Here is a 22,926-nt window from a genome sequence, read left to right as displayed (position 1 = left end):
AGGAGGGGTCCATACTGTATCACCATTTTGGCTGGGGAGCCCGATCCTTAAGATCCCATAGGGTCCCCTTATGGACACTACACACATGGGGCCTCTAACTGGGTGAAATAGGAGTGTTCCTACTTTCTGTGAAAGCCTGTCCTGATGCCATCTCAGCAGTGCTTCCAAATGTAACATGTGTTCCCCCACAGAGATTTCACTGTTACCTGGTGTTGTTGTGCTGCTCACCTGCTAGGCTTACAGGATACTGAGTGTCCGCCGGTGTTAGTTGGGGACGACAGGACAGGCTTTAGGGATCTTCCCAGCTCTTCACTCGGTGTTGCAGCGCCTCCATTCCCACAGGGCCTATAGGGATGGGTGCAGTCCCGTGTGGAAAACACTCACTCTCTCCCCGAAGAAACTGCAGCCTCAGGCAAGAGTATAAAACAAATGATGGCTCTTTATTCTTCAACAGCACAGCAGTATACCAACACGTACACTTTCTTTTCCCTGGAATCAACCCCCAGGGCTTGAGGCCCCAAAAAGTCTATCCTTAGATACCATGCTCTCTGGTGGAGTATGGGGTAGTGTCCCACTCCCCTGAGGGAGGGGAAGAAAGGTGGCCAGAGCCCTGGCTCCACACTTCCAACAACCACTAAATTTGGATCTGCAGTCCCTTTTGTACCCAGGGGGAGGTCCTACATGTCAGAGCCCCTGATAGGGCAGTACCCAGGTCTTAAGCCCACCCCCTGTCACTCAAGGGAATTGTTTATTGCTGCAGCAAGGGCATAGATTTAATCCTAACACTGCCTGCGCTGGTACCTGGTACAGCTCAACCCCGTTATAGCGCGATCCGCTACAACGCGGATCAGCTTATAACACGGTCTGAGCATGGCTCCTGAGATTTTTGCCGCTCGAGGACTTACCGGCATCTAGATATCTCTCCTCTTTGCTGTCAACTCTCTTGATAACAGTATGTGGAAGGTCCTAAATTCAATCCCTGCATGTGTATTATATAAAATGTATTTATTAATGTTACATTCCCATATGGTGTAGGTGTGTGTATGTGTCCAGTAGCAACAAAGCATTGAATGTTTAAAAAATGTGTGTTGTCATGTGACCCTCCTCTGTGACACTGCACATGTGGGCACAGCCCTATGAAGTGAGGAGAGAGCTGACAGCAAAGAGGAGAGAGATCTCAATGTCAGTAAATCCTTGCGCGCCAAAATGTTAACGCAATCCCGGTTATAACGCAGCCTCATTCTGTGTACCCCAAGGACCACGTTATAATGGGGTTTAGCTGTATTTAGGACTTGTTTTTTCTTTGTCACGTAGTTTCATAATAGAGATGTCCATGAGTCCCAGGGAGACATTTTTTTTAGCAAAAAGAAGACCGCTTTTATTTTAGAGTTCCCCAAAGCTAATAGAAATCTGGGTTAGAACAAGATGGCTGCTGGCAACCAGACTTTTTTGGGACATTATGCAGCTATTTTAAAAGTTAAATAATTTGAGGCATGAGAATCATTATTGCACTCATACGTGCTAAGTCTTGCTGATTTGAAGTAATTCTCACTGATGTTTAGCCACAGCAATCTCATAGACTTTAAATGGATAGAAACATGAATTTTACCTCAAATGCAATTTTTGGGTCAGAGCCCCTAAAATCTCACTGATTTGGGTCTTTGTTAGGTGGCATTTCTGTGCAGTACATAGATCATACATACTGTATGTCAGAAAGGGGGGTGTTAGACAGCACTCTGACCGGGAAACTAAGCAGGTTTGCAGGGTGCACGGAACAGGAGGGGACCCTTATTCCCCTCACAAGTACTAACAAACCAAAATAGTACCAGCACTCTCTGTCTCTTAGCGAATTATACTGTAAAAAACCAATGGAGTGAATATGAATAATTTAATAAACTGAAAGTCTAACAACAGTAGCCCCCTGTCCTCTGCTCCTCGTGCCCTGTGGAGTGGCTGCAAAACTTAAGCTAAATGTGGGCCAAATGTAGCACTAAATTAATCAAAGGAAAAATCCCTATTGAAAACAATGAAGCATTTTTCTTTATAAATTGGGTGCTTATTTACCCCTGTTTCGTTGGCAGTGGTTTCAAAAAGATTTATACAATGCTATAAAATCAGAAATAAAGTCTTTCAAACATAAGTCCATTTTTCTTTAAAAATAACAGGGGAACATACATCAGTAAATAAAACGTAGTGACACCTTTCATGGAGGTGCATCGAAATATGTACAGTACAGGGTTTCGCTTTTGAAGACTTTTCTGTAGCACAGCAGTAAGGGTCTGTAACTCCTTTGGCGTACTGGTGCATGAAAAGTGGCGCCCCGATCAATTTCTGCATAAAAAGTAGTGGTGCTCTTTACCTCCTAGCACAATCACACTTGCCCACTGGCTACAAAAATGAGTTCCCTTTTCTCCCAAATAACGATTTTAAACAACAGCAACAAAAAGAGAACAAAGTAGGAACTGAATGGGAAACACTTTTAGGGTAATCCAAGTGTAACTCGAGTTTGGGGTAAAAAGCGGTGCTTTAAGTTAAAATACTCTATGAGATCCAATGTAAGAAAAAGCTGATGCAAAAGTTGTGGATAAACAATGAAGAATTCCCCTGCTCTGTCACGGCTGTCGTAATAGCAAAATATTTCTCTCCGTCCATGCTTTCAGAAAATAAAAGGAATCAGAGCTTTCCTCCCTCGTGGATAGTCTTTAAACATCTGGAGGTAATACCTAGAAGGATAGAAGCAAGATATGAATACATGAAAATAAAAACTGAGAGCTACAGATGTAGCAGACGTTACTGCTCCTGCATCTTATATTAGCACGCACGCAACGCACCAGCGGGAGCAGACACCATTGTGTTTGAATTAGGCTTGCATTAAAAAAAGGGGCAGGACTAGTGTGTTATACAATTTAAAAGATAGCGCTAAGCTAAGGATAGAGGTAACTCAATATTCAATGTGGGTGCTGCATGAAAAAGGACAGTTCCCAGTCCAAATAGATAAGTGTTGAAGGAAAAAAAATCAGCGCACCTCGGATTAAAAAGAAAAGAAAAAAAGCAACGTCTGTTAAAAGAAAACGTCCGACGCTGGCTGGGACGATCGCAATTAGTCTTGGACCGGGTCCTGCATTTTTTTAAAACCGGGTAACGGGTACCCAGAGGATTTGGCATCTTGTACCCGGCCGGGTACCCGGCTACCCAGTTTTTCACTTACCTGGGGGTGGTGGAAACTTACCTGGGGTGGAGGAAGCCCGCGGCGACATCTGAACAGGTAAGCAGAGGTGCGGGGGCGGTGGGGCAGCGTCAGTGTGGAGCTGGAGCTGGAGCTGCAGGACTCCATACTGCACTGTGAGCTGGAACCATGTGACCGGCTGTCCAATAGGAAAACTTCTTCTCCTGCTCCGGTCACATGGTCCCAGCTCACCGTGCAGGTAGGTAAGAGATACTTTTCAACTATCCTGACATTACCCGGATACCCGGCGCCGGGTCCACTTTCCAGCTGCCGGGTCCGGGTAATTTCCTGATAGCAGAAAAGCCGCCGGGTACCGGGTAGTACCCGGTACATCACTAATCGCAATATCAAGAGGGAAAGGGATCATCTTTATCTGGCTCCTGTTTTGAACTGAATGGACTATGTGAGTTGTTTTCTCTGACTTTCATATATAGAAGTCTGCTTTACAGTATACCTTTACATTATCCACATTGTATGGAGAGATGGCAAAACGGAGGAAAATATACCTTTAAGTGCCTGTGATCAGGCACTGGATGTAAGTGCATATCTCACCAGATTGTGAAAACCTCTTTTTTTCCCCCACTATTTTTCTTTTCTTTTTATTCTTTTTATTCCGAGGTGCACTGATTTTTTTTTCTCTTCAACACGGGACTAGTGTGTTAGTTCTGTCCCTTTGTCATGCCAGCGAGTACAATAAAGTCAGCTACATCTGTACTCTGTTCCCCTTAGCGCTACTGTATCACACTTCAGTTATAGGAAAAAAAAACAGGGTACACTCAAGGCCAGGGGAGAGCCGAGTAACGAAAGGGGCCCAGCCGAATGTGGAAGTCAGGGCTCAGCCGACAGTGGAAATCAGGGCCTGACCACCGGTGGCAATCAGGGCCTGGCCAACGCCGGAAGTCTGGGCGCAACTGCCAGCCTGGCCTCAGAAAACCTGCAGGTGGACCTGGGTGCCCTGCCAACTATGTTCATCTTACATTTGAGTGCAGTAGCCTTCTTTATTTTTTTACTTAGTGTTCTTTGTTAATCTACAAATAAGTTTTACTGACATTTTAAAAATGTTTTTAGAACAGTATTATAGTATAAAACTCTAACATATATGCCTATTGTGAACTATTCCATTGTGTTTAAGATGATTATTACATATTGGCATGAAGCACAGTACCACTACTTCTTTATGGCACTTTGGCCAGTAAGTATTATACAATATTTATAATATCCACTACAGGGTAACTAGTAGTTTTTTTTTTCTCCCTAAAAGGATCTGCTTTTTACCATTTAGATCGTTTAAAGGGGATTCACGTCAGGTACTATATAAGTGGTTTCTTGACATCTCCCCCGAGACTAAGTGGCTTATTCTATATCTACCAAAGTGGCTGATCAGACCATTTTGGGCCAAAATTCCCCATTGACTTCATTGACCTTGGTGGATTCAGAGTAATCACCTAAAGCCCTTATTTTCTCATCTACGATAGCGCCAATACAAGGCTATTGCACTTTATAAAATAAGGGCCTACAAGGTAATTGTATATTGGCCGAATGCACCCCACTTGAATAGGGGTTTTCAACCATATAGAATTGCTCCCTAAAACACAAATATTATGCTGTAAAAAGTAGCCTGACAAGTGCCATGGAGAATCTTAGGGAGAGGGAGTGGCTCAGTGAGTAAAGACACTGACTAGCACTGAGTGTTTGAAGCAGGGGAGCCTGGTTCAATTCCTGGTGTCGGCTCCTTGTGACCTTGGGCACCAAAAACATAGACTGTAAGCTCCATGGGCAATGACCTGTGCCTGCAAAATGGTTCTGTAAAGTGCTACGTAAAACTAGCAGCGCTATACAAGAACATACTATTATTATTATTATTATTATTATTATGCCTGTGGTAGGCACTGTTTCTCTTCTATAAGCATTTTTCATTACTCTTGGTTAAGGGTGCAGTCAAAGTGAAGTAATAGTACCCAGTCATATAATTATCACTTTCTCCTTTTTAATAATTGTTGTTTTACAACGTATTATATTTAGTAGTTTTGTAAGTATTGGCTGGAAAGTCTGACTGCAGCAGTCCATGCTGCTTTTTTGTGTGTGTATTTTTTGTAATACTACATGAACCAGTTCCCCGACTAATATAAATATAAATATATATATATATCTATATATATATATCTATATATATAGATATATATATACACACCCTGTTGATAGGGTTGCCAGGTGTCCGTTTTTCACCCGGACAGGCTGGTAATTTTGCCGCCTGTCTGGTATTACCATTATTGTGGGGGTGGCGGCGCGAGGGCTGGCATAGTCAGTGGCGAGGGCGGCGGCGGCAAGCACTAGTGCTGAGAGGCCGGGCGGAGGCAGTGAGAGGGAGGGCCGGGACGGTGGCCGGGCAGAGCAAGGAGGACTGGTGTGCTATCCCTGATTGCAGGAGAGGACAGCCAACCAGAGGACAGCGAGGGCGGAGCCCACACCCAAGCAGTCCAGAGACATGTTCCGTGCTGTCTGCGTCCTGCAGGAGATAAGGTAAGGTACAATGTGGGGGTATATTTTATATGTATTGAGGAGGTGGGGGTATATCTTATTTATATGTATTGATGAGGTGGGTGTATATTTAATATATATGGGGGTGGTGGGGGTATATTTTATATGTATATGGGTGGTGGGGGTATTTTTTTTATATGTATGGGTGGTGGGGGTATTTTTTATATGTATATGGGTGGTGGGGTTTATTTTATATCTATTGGGGTGATGGGGGGTATATTTTATATGTATATGGGTGGTGGGGGTATATTTTATATGTATATTGGTGGTGGGGGTATATTTTATATGTATGTAGCCATGTGTAAAATTGGTGTACATATCTCTTTCTCATGCTGGCAGTAAACCTGGTAAGTATGCAGGATTGCCAGTAGTCATCATGGAGGTTTGCCCTCAAACCCTGGTGAGGTGTCATATGTCCCAAAGGAAGTGACAACATGCTTGGTGTCCACCCTTAGTGACATCAGAGATGTGCCTGTTCCTGAGGTGATATAAGACACAGAACTGCCTAAAGTTAGGAGTTCAGTTTCCTGTTGTTGTGCTGCCTCTGTTCAGTGAGAGGCACGTGAAGGTCTGCAACAGTGTTGCAGTAGTCTCATGCTAGCTGTGAGTCTGTGCAGCTCTGAGCAGAGAGACAGAGAAGCTGTTGAATCTCCCTAAGGGGAGAGGTGGAAAGCAACTCCATTAGGAGAAGGAGGAACTTTCCAGATGGAGTGCAGCAAAGGAATGAGCGGCTAAGCTGATAGCTGTGAGGGGCAGCTGCCCATACCACCATGCCAATAAAGATGACCTTGATCAAAGATACCCTCGTGTGTGAGTCTGGGATTACTCTGCAGAGGAAGGCACCACAGAGGAGTTCCTCATCAGAATCATCCCCTTGCGGACGCAGGGATCCTGATGAGGTGGAGGCGCTGCACTGGATATAGGTAGGACTCAAATACACTACCTCAGCTGCCTGTCTGGGTTGGCAATCCCCAAACACCATCATGCGGAAGACTCAGGAGTCCTGTTGCCAACAGGTGCACCACTAGACACAACCATGTAATGGGGACTGGTTAGACCACAGGGGCCAATGTGAGATTTGGTGGGTCAGGCCAGTCCAGAAAATCCGTTACATTTGGAGGCGCTGCTGAGATACCTGTCAACAGGACAGGCTTTTGCTAGGCACACTGGGAAACAGGGAGAGTGTCCTCTGCCACTTTGTGCTGTGTTGGGACGGACCTAGGGGTAGTCAGGGGGCTGATGGAGTATTGTCAGCTCGCAGGGACGACCTAGGGGCCTGAAAGGAGTTGGGCTATAGCTGTCCTAGTCACCTTGAGGCAGTGCTAGTTGGTAGGATGCCTAAAGGGATAGCCTGTTAACGTGGTCAGGAATTCTGGAGAGGGTCTGCGCTAGGCTAGCCAACAGTAGGTAGACGCCCAAGTACTGCATGGAAGAGCCAGAGTACTCTAGCCCATTCCAGACCACTTACCGAAGGGAGCACAGACTGGGAGGAAGGAGATACAGCAGACATAGAGAGAGTGAGCCTAGCCTGAGGTAGTGCCAGCCTACATTAGGTACACAAGATTGTGCATCAAGGCAATCTTTATTGTACCGGTGTGGTAGCTGCCCCGCAGAGAGGAGCTCCATGTACAATAATCGAAATGGCGACCGCAAAAGTGGAGAATCCGCGCGGTGTGGAAAGTCCAAAATGGCGGACGGAGGCAGATGGAGGGAGCGCATGTAGTGTGCGTTCCGCTGAAGAGCAAGCTACTGATGTGACTTTGGCAAGCCTGTTGTGGAGTGGCGCGAAAGCTGTGGCCGCGCCGTAGTGGTCCTGCTAGGGCTGCGGAGTATTACTCCGGATGATAGCGAGGAGGACATTGTCGTAATGTGTGGGGAGAATGGTGAATTTGCTTGCCAGTCAGCGTACAACACACAAAAAGCTACCTCAGTTGCTAAAGAGATTGGCGATGCAAATCAAAAAGGCGGCTCCAGCTTCCCTGGGAGACCGCGTGGGCCAGTTGCAGAAAATTCTGCAAATGCGGGACTTGCAGAGAGTTGGCCAGGAGTGGCGCCAACAGGAAAACCCCGCCCTGATGGGGGGTATGGCGCGAAAGCTGCGGCCGCGCCTTCTTGGACTATGACCAGCTCAGCCCCAGTGCTGGGTCACCCGATAAATCTATGGGACCTCCCCCTAATCTCAACCAGGGGGAGTGGTTTCCAATTATGCCCCGTGGGCATGACTCCAGCAGAGCAAGGAGCTGGTGAACCGGCCATATCATTACAGAAAGTAGTTCCTGTAATCAGTGCTGCCCGCGGAAAAGAGGACAAGGATTTTGCAACCAAGGTGGCTGCAGGAAATTGGCCGGGATTGGCGCCAAATAAGGAGTTACGCTCAGGGGGTAGTGGCGCGAAATCGGAGGCCGCGCCCCCCAGGACTGTGAAAAGTTCAGCCCCTGTGCCGGGGCATCCAATTAACTTGTGGGACCCTCCCCAAATATTCACCAGGGGGAGGGGTCTCTACCTCTGCCAAGCGAGACCCGAGTTGTCTGAGGGAGGAGCTGGATGTGAGCTTCCTGTCCCTCAAGTGCGAGGAGCTGGTGAACAGGATAGACCACTGCGCAAAGTGTCTCCCGTAACCAGCACTACAAAGAGCGAGATGGACATTGGGGTATATCCCTATTCATTGCCAGGAGGCTTCCTGGTGGTCAAGGCTGGGGACAAAGAGACATTGCGGTGCCTGTGCATGCAGTGCAGGTTACCCGGCGGAGAAGCTAGCACCACGGCAAGGTGTCCCCAATGTGGCATCCACTACCTAGGGGCCAGGCAGCCCTTCGTACCAGGGCAGACCGAGGAGGCGGGAGCGGACACAGCCATGCTGACGGCTGAAGCCCCGTGCGTGGTCCGGAAAGAACCTGTTGATCCCGGTGTATGGGGATCGCTCCTAATGATCAGAATGGAGCCTGAAGAGAAAGAGGCCTATAAACGCGGTGAGAACCCGGAACCTCACCGTCGGTCCCCTGCGGGAGTGCCACTCCTCGAGTCGGAGTTCGGCTCCTCGAAAGAGGAACAAGCGACCCTAACGACGGTGGTGATGCGCCTACCGGCGGACCACTACAGCGGTGCTGGAAAAGAACCGGCACTTACCTGTGTCGCGGCGGGGCGGAGTCCCATGGCCGTGGTGACTGGCGGAGTCGATGGTGGAGGAAGAACCACCCCGAGCCGACAGAGCGGTGAGACACATCCTTACCCTGCCCAGGCGCCGGTGGTGGCAACGGCGGAGGAAGGCCTAGCCCAGGCCCGAGCAGAGCGGAGAGCAGAACCATCACTTCCGGCGGCGGATGTCATCCTGGAGGAAGAGGTTCCGGTTGGGAGCCCAACGCAAGATGGCGGCAGCGAATCCCGCGAGATCCAGGACATCATTTCCGGTGGGCACAGCGGAACCGGATGGAACAAAAACACGAGTGAACCGGGGTGCCAGTCCGATGGTACCGGGCAAGGTAGCGAACAGTTGCGGGTCGAAGCCCCGCGTATGCTGGCAGTATTTCCCTATGCTCAATCCCCGGCCATAGTTAAAGCCCCTGCCCCTGTCACGTCTCCCTCGGGGTCCCGATCGAGCCAAGGTTGGTCTGGGGAGTCACAGGGCAGCGCTGATGAACGGACTGGTGAGAACCTGGACTGGGGTGATTGCTTTACATCCGATGAGGGAGCGGGGTGGGAAATGCATAGGAGAAAAGAGTCATCTTGTACGAGTAATACTGATTGCAATGCTAATATAAAATGTAGGCCTAAGCGCCTTGGGTCCAATTCTAGGTCCACAGCGACATCAGGAGTTTCGTCTGGGGATTTAGGTAATGTCGCTCATATTGTGCCTATTGCCCGGGGAACCCCCTATGTACCTCCAGTGTCGGCAAGAGTTGCCAGGAATCGCCTAAATGCGTTACTTTATTTCCACCATCCAAGGGAGGGAGAAATTGAGTTTGAGGTGGATTCCACTGATGAGGATAGAGGATATAGTTCTGATGATGAGAAAGGATCAAACGAGGAGAATTGGGATACTGATAGTTCCATAGAAAATTGGGATCGTGAAGTATCAGATGAAAATTGGTATACTGAGACAGCAGAAAGGATAGCTTACATCTCCAGGAAATGCCTTAAGGAAATGTATGGGCATGATCCTCTCAGTCCACTAGCATCCAGGCCAGAGTTATGGGCTGTTTGTGGGTGTCCAGTATGTCACCCAGAGTGTTACAGCATTGCTGCTCTAAACCCAGTGGACCATGCTGTGCGTAGGCCACCTTAAGAGGGTATGGTAGTACCACTAATGGATACTCCATCAGGGAGTAATCCTGGTTGTTATACATCTACGTTAGGATGTATCTGTTATTATGTTATGATGAAGATATGTACTGTAATGTGTATTGTTGTGTTTTGCAGTGCTACCTGAAGGAAGGTTCTGCAAATTTAGATCCCAGCCGTGACGTTGGGTTCCACCAGGGGGAGAATGTAGCCATGTGTAAAATTGGTGTACATATCTCTTTCTCATGCTGGCAGTAAACCTGGTAAGTATGCAAGATTGCCAGTAGTCATCATGGAGGTTTGCCCTCAAACCCTGGTGAGGTGTCATATGTCCCAAAGGAAGTGACAACATGCTTGGTGTCCACCCTTAGTTACATCAGAGATGTGCCTGTTCCTGAGGTGATATAAGACACAGAACTGCCTAAAGTTAGGAGTTCAGTTTCCTGTTGTTGTGCTGCCTCTGTTCAGTGAGAGGCACGTGAAGGTCTGCAACAGTGTTGCAGTAGTCTCATGCTAGCTGTGAGTCTGTGCAGCTCTGAGCAGAGAGACAGAGAAGCTGTTGAATCTCCCTAAGGGGAGAGGTGGAAAGCAACTCCATTAGGAGAAGGAGGAACTTTCCAGATGGAGTGCAGCAAAGGAATGAGCGGCTAAGCTGATAGCTGTGAGGGGCAGCTGGCCCATACCACCATGCCAATAAAGATGACCTTGATCAAAGATACCCTTGTGTGTGAGTCTGGGATTACTCTGCAGAGGAAGGCACCACAGAGGAGTTCCTCATCAGAATCATCCCCTTGCGGACGCAGGGATCCTGATGAGGTGGAGGCGCTGCACTGGATATAGGTAGGACTCAAATACACTACCTCAGCTGCCTGTCTGGGTTGGCAATCCCCAAACACCATCATGCGGGAGACTCAGGAGTCCTGTTGCCAACAGGTGCACCACCAGACACAACCATGTAATGGGGACTGGTTAGACCACAGGGGCCAATGTGAGATTGGGTGGGTCAGGCCAGGCCAGAAAATCCGTTACATGTATATGGGTGGTGGGGTACATTTTATATGTATATGGGTGGTGGGGGTATATTTTATATGTATATGGTGGTGGGGGTATATTTTATATGTATATGGGTGGTGGGGTATATTTTATATGTATTGGGGAGGTGGGGATATATTATATGTATTGGGGTGGTGGGGATATATTTAATATATATGGGGGTGGTGGGGTATTTCATATATATGGGGTGGTGGGGGGATATTTAATATTTATGGGGGTGGTAGGGGGATATTTAATATAATATATGGGGGTGGTAGGAGTATATTTAATATATATATGGGGGTGGTGGGATATATTTTATATGTATTGGGGAGGTGGGGATATATTATATGTATTGGGGTGGTGGGGTAAATTTAATATATATATATATATGGGGTTGTTGGGGGTATATTTAATATATATGCTGCTTTAACAAATATCACAATATAATACTATACATACTGCAGTAATTAGAAAATCACAAAAGCATCCATATTTAAGAGTCCACAAAAATGATATTATTTATCGAAAATATGGATGGTCAGGATGGAAACGTGACAGTTAAGGCAATTTTTTCCCCTTTTAATAGGGTGTGTATCGTTATCATACTGGAGTCAATGCAGAATGCAGGGTTTACCTGTGATGATGATAAGCCCTTGGACCGATGGAACACAGTGTGAAAAATGCAAATGCAAATGCTGGCATGGACCATGTTGCTACTGCATAACCAAACCATTCCACGATTTCACCCAGGAAATTTGCCCCAGATACATAATCAAACAGCCCTCCTGTAATGAAAAAAAATATACATCTCAGTTGTGCTCTTCTGTAAAAAAAAAAATGATTAAAGTACAAACTTAGCTTTTGTTTTTATATCAGTGCAAAAAAAAAATGCCAACTTTGTTTTCTAAACAAATTGTTAAGCTGTACAGTAAGTTTTGCATGTGCTCAGTAATTGGAATGTGCACCTTTTACTTGTATAGCCTAGCCTTCTGGCAGCAACTTATTTTTCCTGGGCCTTTCCTCTGCCAGTCCTGTTAGTGCAGGCAGTTGAAAGGTTAATTCCTTCCGTAGGCCTTTATGTGTATGTAGCCCTTTTTCTGACGCTCCCAAAGAGACTACTGGTCACTGTACACAACCTGTGGCTCTAAGAGATCTGAGCCTCCGCTAGCTGGGAGCCTGGGGTAACACTTACCCAGGATCCCCGTGATGTGAGATTCCCCTGGGCAAGAAATATATACACACACATGTATGATGCAACCAACTTTACTATAATGCACGATAACCTTAGCACTCTATCATCTACACACACACACACAGCATATAACCCAACACATAACCTATAACGCAATATGACCTTAACTCAGCTAAATGGTAATGTCCTTATAACGTAAGTGGCTCGGCCACGCTCTTAATGAGTATTGTCCTGTACAGTAGTGGCTCAGCCACGCTCTTAATGAGTATGTCCTTGTCCCATCACCGCGTGCCCCACACACCGTGTCATTGCACTAGTAGAAAGAATGACTCCGTGTATAAGGCCTTTGGTCACTCACTAGTGTCCTCAAAGAGTTACGCCTAAGGCGGGATCAGCGCCTGTTGACCGGTTTGGTGCACTTAACGTAAATACCTTCCGGTCATGGCGGTACACGACTGATCGCTACCACTATGGGCATCCCTGCAGCACAGCAACCTACTGTGGCTTAGGGTTTTTCCCTAGGGGCCTGCGGGGTAAAGCTGGCCTATGCAGGCGGGTCACGGACCGCCTGCACGCATACACCCTCCTCCTTTACCTTCCAGATCCCCTCTGCCTAGCGTGGTCTTTCCCCCACGCTTCCCTTTCCTCCTCCCGTAATCATAGCCTTCTGATTGGCTCCTCACATCAGGTGACCACTCTAGAGCTCATGGGAGTTGTAGTTCCTCAACGGAGCCTTTCTCTTACAGGCCTGTCGTTCCCGCTCTTCCATTGCGCATGCACGACCTTCCCACTCTCTCAGTGCCCTCTGCAAGGCTGCGCAACAACATGGCGGTGCCCTGTACTAGCGTGCCGCCTCGGAACCTGCCACACTCCCACCGATCGCACAAAGGAGGTTTCTAACACATCCCTACATTCTCCCCCTTGCAGAATCCAACGTCCCCGCTTGGGTCAAACTCACGTAACTATACACAGAACGTTATATAATAAAAATTAACACAACACAGTACATCTTACTTATCGCTCTATATCAAATTGCACATTTCATTGAACATTACCGCTACAGACTGCACTCTGCGGCGAGCCCACTGCTGAGCCTCATAATGGGGTGCCCCGAATCGATCATAAGCCATCCTCATTGGAGGTTGACCAGTTCTTTGGCTTCTGCGAAGTTGTTCTTCAGCTACCTCCTCTGGAGAATAGTAAGTCTCGTTTGGCATTTCCAATTCTGCCCTTGAGTGGCTTGATAGGTCTACAAAGTCTCTTTGAGGCACAAAGCACGGGCTCTGCGGGTCTAGTGGCTGATTCACGGGAGTCAACATATCTGTCGTTGGACCAAGGGGCTCTTTACCCGTAGCTCCTTCGGGAGATGCCCCTGCGGCCGGAAGGCCCCTTTGAGAGGTTCCCTCCATAGGATTCTCAGAGGTGGCATTTATTACAGTCTCTGGGCCATCCTCTGTACTTTCAGTGTCTCCATCAATTGAAACAGTGGGTACCTCCAATTCGTTGTCCCCTACTTGAGGTATGGGGAGCAGGTGATTCCTATGCCATACCTTTAACCGGCCTTCGGAGTCCTTGATGCGGTATACCGGGAGGCCAGGCATCTGTGATTCTACCTCATACACCCCATCTCTCCACCGATCAGCCAGTTTGTGCTTTCCGGGAATGCTCAAGTTACGAAGGAGAACAGCATCCCCTGGGCGGATCTCTTTATGGCGCACCTTGTGATCATAGCGCCTTTTGTTACCCGCATTTAATTGCGCCGCCGCCTTTTCAGCCAATTTATAGGCCTGCTGCAGGCATAGCATCCCCTTCTGGGTGGTACGGGGTAGTTCGTGACTTGGCTATATTTAACAACTTCAGCAGTTCTCTGCTGAGAGTACTCTCGAAATCCCTGCCTTGATCAGAGTGGAGTCGGTTCGGTAATCCATAATGGATGAAATATTTCTCCCACAATACTCTAGCCACTGTCACCGCCCGTTGATCTTTGGTGGGGAACGCTTGGGCGTATCTGGTATAGTGGTCAGTACTCACCAGTACGTTGCCAATACCCCGGGTGTCTGGCTCGATACACAAGAAATCCATGCACACCAAATCCATAGGACCAGAGCTTTTCAGATGGGCCATGGGGGCCGCCAGTGTGGGGAGTGTTTTCCTCTGTATACAGTGGGTACACCTGGCAATGCATTTCCATTGATTCTCTCATTTTTGGCCAATAGAACCGGTCCCGGAGTAACCCGAACGTCTTGTCAACGCCCAGATGGCCATGATCATCATGAAGGGCCCTGAGGACCATATTTCTCAGACTTTCAGGCAAGAATAGTTGTCGCCAGTCGGGATGATTGTGGTATGGAATGACCCGGTACAATAGGCAATTGTCCAGTTCGAACTTCCCAAACTCATTCAACAATAGTTTCACCAGTTCTCTGGGGGCTTGCTTAAGAATAGAGGGGTTCTCTTGCTGCAGAGCTTGGCGAGCTAGTTCCACCACTGGGTCTTGAATCTGCTGTTGCACCAATTCTTTCCAGGAAATGATTTTATCTTCTGTAATGTTCATTCCTTCCCGACCTCGTTAGGCCCGGGGAACGGCTCGGGATTGACACCCTAATGAGTCAGCTACTCTTAGCTCTGAGAACGCCACCTGGTCGTTGACCACTGCTGCTAGTGAACATGGAGCACGTATGCCAGGCCCCGGAATTTCCTCCCATACCTCCTCTTCCATGGTGGGTTGAAGCCCCGGCCTTCGTGACAGAGCATCGGCCCTTATGTTAGTGGGCCCTGGTTTATACTTAAGGTTGAACCTATAGTTGGCCAGCGCCGCCAACCACCGGTGACCTGTCGCAGCCAATTTGGCGGACGTGTTGATGTAAGTCATTGGGTTATTATCTGTCCTGACTTCAAACTGTACCCCATACAAGTAATCATGTAGCTTATCCACTACAGCCCATTTGAGGGCTAGAAACTCCAACTTGTGGACAGGATAGTTCTGTTCGCTTGGAGTCAAGCTTCGACTCATATATGCCACTGGGCGGAGCTCTGTGTCATGTTTCTGGTGCAACACTGCTCCCAGGCCACTGAAGCTGGCATCCACGTGTAGAACGTATTCTCGGTCGGGGTCGGCATAGGCCAGTACTGGGGCCTGCGTTAGGCTGGTTTTCAATTTCAAGAACGCTTGCTCAAAAGCAGAGGTCCATTTCTCTCCAAATGGCGTTTGTGCTGTGGTGGTTTTCCTGCCGGTGTCCTCAGGACAGATTTTTAAGAGATTATTCAGGAGTTTAGCTTTGCTTGAGTAGCCCTCCACAAATCGCCAGTAGTAGCCACAGAACCCCAGGAAGGATCGAAGTTCTTGGACGTTGTTAGACCGGGGCCAATTCACCACTGCCTCTATTTTCCCTGGGTCGGTGGATATCCCTTCAGCTGATACAATGGGACCCACGTATGTCACAGACGTGCGGCAGAATTTGCACTTATCCAGGGACAGTTTAAGCCCCTCCTTTTGAAGCCGATCCAGCACCTTCAGCAGCCACTCCTCATGCTCCTCTAGCGTCTTCCCGAACACTATAATGTCGTCCAGGTACACCAAGCATTCTTGCGGGTTCATGTCTCCCAGGGTCTTTTCCATTAGCCTCTGAAAGGTGGCAGGAGCCCCGCATATCCCTTGCGGCATACGGGTGAACTGGTAGAACCCTAGCGGGCAGATGAAGGCCGTTCTCTCCTGATCTTCCAGATCCATGTGCACTCGATAATACCCCGACCTCAAATCTAGTACACTGAACCATTTACTTCCCGTCAAGGCATTCAAGAGGTCCTCGATGCGCGGGAGGGTATACTGATCAGGTACCGTACGATTGTTCAAGGTCCTATAGTCCACGCAGAGACGTACGGTCCCATTCTTTTTGCGAACCACCACGATGGGTGAGGCATAGGGACTGCGTGATCCTTGAATGATACCAGCTTCCTCCATTTCAGATAGTAATCTCCTCACATTTTCCAGGGGTGCTATGTGGCGAGAACACACCCGGAACGGAGCGGGGTCGCTCAATCGAATGGTATGGCGGGCGCTGCGACTGCACCCTACATCCATATCACTTATGGAGAACACCCCCCGTCATTCTTCCAGTTTGGTCTGCAGTCTTCCTCTCCAGCCCTCCATCAAGGGCAAGTCTCCGAAGTCAAATGCCAATCTTGGGGTCATGGCATGGGCGGTGGCCACCGGGCGCTCACCTACAGTATTCTCCTCCGGGGTTACGGGATAGATTCGACCCAATGGTTGCCGGCATTCAATGCACATGGTGTAGGGAGAAAGGTTCCGCACGTACACCTGGGTTCGAGCCGGAATTTTTCCCGACCACTTCTTTATCGAGGCCAATACCTCGTAGCCGAGCCGCTGGTAATCGCGGTCGAGCTTTCTAAGGAGAACAGTTGATCCTCCGGACGTCTGGCGGGATAATGACAGGTGGCGACCATCTCGCTTAACACCCGCTCTTGGCTATACAGCATCCCATGCTCCTCTTCGGTCACAATCTTACAGCAAACCTCTTGTAACACCGGACAACCAGCTAGAGCCAGCAACGGTGATTCGCCCGCTTCTTGCAGATACATGCGGAGCACAGCTTGTACAATGTCTGTGTTGATCCTCATGATTATCAGGGCGCTGGGATGATCCTGGGGTTCCGGACATACTAAGGCCTCCACCTCCATGTGATTATGCTTGCCGGTGTTCAATTGGGGAATGTCCAGGTGTACCTTCACCACCCCGTCAATAGGATAGTCTTCATGGCTCAACCCTCTCAATCGCAAGGAGTCAGCAGATAGTAGCGGCAGCCGGTGCAAGTGTTGATCGTAGAAGGGCCGATACACAATGGTCATCTGGGACCCAGTATCCATCAGCGCCGAGGCGTAGATGCCTTCAATAACCACCTTGACGATGGCCGCTGGCCCGATTCGACTACTCGTTGAGGACGGGCCACTGCTTCACCAGCCTGCAGGGTACACAGCATAGACTTGGCTGGTCGGGACACCGTTTTCCGCAGGGAGGGGCCGCGCGCTCGAATGTGCCCATTTTACCGCAAGCATAGCACTGGAAATGACTGTGGTAGGCGTTGTCTTGGAAGGTCGGCGATGCTCGCCCCGATGCGGAGCTCTCCCTGGTGGCCACAGACGCTTCAGGGTCCTCCTTTTTCGGATTCGCATCCCCGGGCGCCTCAGTATAGGCGTCCGACTTCTTGGTGTCTTTAGCCGCAACCACCGTCTTCTTTCCCGGGGTCAGCTCACGCCCCAGCAGCACAGTCTCATGTGCCTGGACCCGATCCATCAGGTCATCGAACGCCAGTGCTTGCCCCGGCTTGAGACAGCCGCTGACGCGTACTGATACCGGGTACAAGGGGAGGAGTCCCCTCAGTAACTGAGTGGTGCGTAGTCCATCGGCATCCATCTTCTGCACCACCCCCTTCCTCACCAGGGTCCACAGGTCCAGATGCAACCGCCGAAGGAAGTCAGACACCATCTCTCCTTCTTTCTGGGCAAGTGCATGGAACCTGGCCATCAGCGCAAACGTATCCACAGGAACCCCATACACTTTGGTAAGGGAGTAGATGATGCGCACCTCAGGCTGCAAGGGCACAAACATGGCGGGGAAAAAAATGGGCGCACTAAAAAAATATATAGGGCACCCCAGGTCTGAGATCTCAGCAGCGCCTGCAAATGTAGCCTTTTTTCTGACGCTCCCAAAGAGACTACTGGTCACTGTACACAACCTGTGGCTCTAGGAGATCTGAGCCTCCGCTAGCTGGGAGCCTGGGGTAACACTTATTAGCACAGCGCCTCCACTTACCCAGGATCCCCGTGATGTGAGATTCCCCTGGGCAAGAAACATACAGTATACACACACATATATGATGCAACCAACTTTACTATAATGCACGATAACCTTAGCACTCTATCATCTACACACACACACACACAGCATATAACCCAACACATAACCTATAACGCAATATGACCTTAACTCAGCTAAATGGTAATGTCCTTATAACGTAAGTGGCTCGGCCACGCTCTTAATGAGTATTGTCCTGTACAGTAGTGGCTCAGCCACGCTCTTAATGAGTATGTCCTTGTCCCGTCACCGCGTGCCCCACACACCGTGTCCTTGCACTAGTAGAAAGAATGACTCCGTGTATAAGGCCTTTGGTCACTCACTAGTGTCCTCAAAGAGTTACGCCTAAGGTGGGATCAGCGCCTGTTGACCGGTGTTGGTGCACTTAATGTAAATACCTTCCAGTCACGGAGGTGACCGGTAATACTTAGAAAAGGATCAGCCGAATCCTTGTTTTTCTTTGATGTCCGCAGTGCAGCTGTCTGGTCCCAAGCAGCTCACCAGCAAACCTGCTCCGCACGCTTGTCCCTAACTGTCTACACAGTAAGGTGACTGATCGCTACCACTATGGGCGTCCCTGCAGCACAGCAACCTACTGTGGCTCAGGGGTTTTTCCTAGGGGCCTGTGGGGTAAAGCTAGCCTATGCAGGCGGGTCACGGACCGCCTTACGCATACACCCTCCTCCTTTACCTTCCAGATCCCCTCTGACTAGCATGGTCTTTCCCCCATGCTTCCCTTTCCTCCTCCCGTAATCATAGCCTTCTGATTGGCTCCTCACATCAGGTGACCACTCTAGAGCTCATGGGAGTTGTAGTTCCTCAACAGAGCCTTTCTCTTACAGGCCCGTCGTTCGCGCGCTTCCATTGCGCATGCGCGACCTTCCCACTCTCTCAGTGCCCTCTGCAAGGTTGCGCAACATGGCGGCGCCCTGTACTAGCGTGCCACCGCGGAACCTGCCACACTCCCACCGAGCGCACATAGGAGGTTTCTAACACATCTCTACATGTATTGCAGCCTTGGATGATGTAATCAGTATTCAAGGGTAGGCCTAGCAACTCTGAGGATGTTAATCTATGGGGTGGATACTGGTTGCAACACACCCTGTATGTGTGGGCCTGTCAGTATCCAGATCTGTTTTGCTATGAGTCAGAGTTACAGACACTCCCCAAAGATTATAAATTCTGACATTCTCCCAAATTATGAGTCTAGTCTGTCAGTTCAGACCAAAGAATGGAGTTATAGATTAAGAGAGGAATCTCTTCCTCCCACCCATGAGGGGATGGGAGGGAAGAGGAGTAGGCCTGAGTCAGGGCTCTGACTATGAGGAGAAAGAGTTATAGGAGATGTTGAAGCTACAGCAATGAAGAATGGGAACAAAAAACAGCGCACAACGCAAATGGTGAAGTAAGTAATACAAGTGTATATTGAATAAAAATATATATATTCTGCGTACATCAAGTATGATAATAAAAGCATTGAGTGTGTAATCACACTGGTTACCACTCGGTGACTGCTGGTGTGGAAGTGGTGTATTTATTCCTCTCGGCGGGCACTCTCAGCAGCAGCTGTATTCCAGGACTCTTCTAGGAACTCCTTCTCATGCTGACATCATCTCCATAGGGAGTAACCCTTCAGGCCAGCTGAGCTCCGTTCCTGATGGTAGCCCCCAAAAGGTTCCCCTACGGGTTTGGTAGTGTCCGGAGTGGCTGTTGGGGCTCCTTAATCGAAACCGCCACACAGGGAGGGGAGTCTGTTAGCTACAGGCTTCACCACGGCCGGACACGCTACTGCTTCGTTGCGGGACGCCGCGTGATGACGTCACTGTGTCCGCGACTCTTGGATCCGTCGGCAAAAGTGTATAAACAGTCTTTCACAGGCCAAAAAAGTTCCACACAGTGATGCAGATGATAAAAGCAATGCTATAAAAAGGCGCATAGATCATAGATACAGTTCTTCCAACGCGTTTCGTAGTAATAACTGCTTCTTCAGGGAAATAATGTTGACATTTCCCAGAGGTCTATATATACCTCTCAAACAAACCCCATTGGTCAACCAATCAATATTTAATTAATCACACCTCTGGGTTGTTTGCTAGTCATAGTGACTAGGGAAATGTGAGCACTTTTTCTTAAAACAACAACTTTATTGACAACTCTGTTAAAAATACATCCTAATAAAAAACAATGGAAAAAGCTACATAAATAAGTAAAAATGTTCTGTAATAAAAGAAACACAGTATTAGTAAGACAAGGAAGAGCGGAGATAAAACACAATGGTTAAATACAGCAGGGAAGTGAAAAGGGCTAAAACAGTTAATAAAGTGCCCAAATGTCAACATCCTCGTTTAACCCTTTCGGGGACATAGTATCTAGTTTGTGTATCCAGTATGTTTCTTTCGCAGATAATACTTTGACTCTATCTCCGCCTCTCCTATTGACAGGAATATGTTGAATCCCCTTAAAAGTAAGATTAGAGGGATCCCTATTATGGTGAGTCAGAAAGTGCCTGGACACGCTATGTTTCTCAAAACCATTTTTAATATTTCTAACATGTTCTTGTATTCGGACTTTAAGGCTGCGTTTGGTCCTACCTACATATTGATAACCACATGCACACTCCAATAAATAAATATGTGTGGTCGTACATAAAATAAAATCATCAATGTTAAAAACTTCACTAGTATTCTTAGATTGAAATTTACTTTTGTCAGGATGTTGATATTTACAAATTGAACATTTGCCGCAAATAAAATTACCCTTAGGTTTAGAGCCTAACCAATTCCTCTGAGATAGAGTGTCAGTATTTTGATGGACATCACTTGGTGCTAATAAATTCTTAATTTTTTTTGCTCTTCTGTAAATTAAACGCGTTTTTTTGTTTAAATGACACCCCAAAATGGGATCATTACACAGGATACCCCAGTGCTTAGTAAAAACTTTTTCAATAGCCCTATGCACAGAATTAAAATCAGTAATAAAGGCCACATTAAGAGTATCATCTTGTGCCATATGTCCTGCTTTATTTATTTTCCTAGATCCTTTTTGAATTAACATATCACTACGATCCATTTTACGTACCCTCATGATCTCTTTTTCAAGTAGTTCCTTGGGATAACCTCTCTCTCTAAATCTAGAAGACAGTTTGTTGGCCTGTTCGTTAAAAACTTCTAAATTACTGCAGTTTCGTCTGAGTCTAATAAATTGCCCTCCTGGTATATTACTCTTCCATGCGTTTTTGTGATTGCTGTTTGCCATCAGCAAGTTGTTAGTATCCACCTCTTTAAAGAAGGTCTCAGTCTCCACGGTGCCATCCACTCGTGCTGTCAGTCTCAGATCTAAGAAATCTATCTGAGCCGCATCAATCTTATGTGAAAACTCAAGATTGTAGTCATTTTCATTAAGGTAGGCTATAAATGTATTCGCTGACTCTTGATCACCATCCCACACACATAGGATGTCGTCTATATAGCGTCTCCATATTACGACATTCCCATGGTGAGGTTTACCGGGCCCAATGAAATGTGACTCCCACTTACCCACATACAGGTTTGCGAAACTGGGGGCAAATCTAGTCCCCATGGCAGTTCCGCAAACCTGCAGGTAGAAAGTGGAGAGAAACAGAAAATAATTATGCTTCAGTATGAAGCTAATTGATTTCAAAATAAATTCCCTATTCAGTGGGTGTAGCTGGAGATCTGATTCCAAAAAGGAACTAACAGCATCTAACCCCTTCTGATGGGGTATATGTGTGTACAGGGCTTTGATATCACACGTAATCCACACATATGAACTTTTCCATTGAAACCCATTGAATAAATTTAAAACTGCAGTTGAATCTTTTAAGTAAGAGGTTAATTTGCCAACGTATGGCTGGAGGAAAAAATCCACATATTGGCTGAGGTTAGCCGTCATAGACTGTATGCCTGACACTATTGGGCGTCCAGGCGGATCAACCAGTGCTTTATGCATCTTGGGCAGATGGTAGAAAATTGGGATCCTAGGAAATTCGGAAAATAGAAAAGCAAATTCTGTGGTGGTGATGACTGATACAGCAACTGCATTATCTAATAATGCCTTAAGTTCTTTTAGATAATCAGCTGTGGGGTCTTTAGGTAACTTGGCGTAGAAGGATGCATCGTTCAGGAGCCTTAACGCTTCTTTCTCATAATCACATCTGTTCTGTACTACTACGCCCCCCCGTTTGTCTGCCTGTCTAAAGATAAGACTCCTATCGTCTTTTAAACTTTTTAGTGCTAGGGACTCTCTAAAGCTGAGGTTATGTTTAATATCACCTGGTTTAAAATTACGTGATAAAATATTAAAATCATTAATAACCATATTAAAAAAGGTATCGATATGGTGACCCTTGGAGTGTGCAGGGTAGAATTTGGATTGTGTTTTAAATAATGTATGTTGAATAGCCAACTCCGATTCAGAATTACTAGTAGGAACCAATGCAGCCTTGTCCGAAATATGATCCCTATCTTGTTTAAGGAAATGCCTTTTCAGGGTAATGTTACGGGTAAATTTGTGAAGATCTTTGAACAGCTGGAAGGAGTTAGGTCCACATGTTCTAGAGAAACTCAAACCCCTTCCAAGTATGTTCAATTGATCCTGAGTCAAAATAACAGAGGAGAGGTTGAAAACTCCTTTATTCACTAGAGAGTCCTTTCCCAAGAGTACTCTCTTATTTGTGCTCTGGTCCCTCCTCGTGTTCCTTGTCTGAGGTTACCCTTTTTTTTTCCTTTTCTCTTGAGGGGTATTCTGTATGTTTTTCACTGTCTT

General features: G+C 47.5%; 1 protein-coding gene across 2 annotated transcripts in view; it reads right to left on the bottom strand.

Annotated features, from left to right (window-relative positions):
- Positions 1-419: 419 nt before the first annotated feature.
- Positions 420-22,926, bottom strand: part of SRD5A2 (steroid 5 alpha-reductase 2) — a 151,789-nt gene continuing 129,282 nt past the window's right edge. For both annotated transcript variants that reach the window (XM_075597068.1, XM_075597066.1), the window contains 2 exons: positions 11,712-11,862; positions 420-2,723 (listed from right to left, as the gene is read on the bottom strand). In XM_075597068.1, the coding sequence (XP_075453183.1) occupies positions 2,657-2,723; positions 11,712-11,862 (218 nt within the window). In that variant the 3' untranslated portion in view covers positions 420-2,656. The remainder of the gene's footprint in view (positions 2,724-11,711; positions 11,863-22,926) is intronic.

The sequence above is a fragment of the Ascaphus truei genome, chromosome 4, assembly GCF_040206685.1.
Source record: "Ascaphus truei isolate aAscTru1 chromosome 4, aAscTru1.hap1, whole genome shotgun sequence".
Classification (NCBI taxonomy): Eukaryota; Metazoa; Chordata; class Amphibia; order Anura; family Ascaphidae; genus Ascaphus; species Ascaphus truei.
This window is presented reverse-complemented; position numbering and strand designations above follow the sequence as displayed.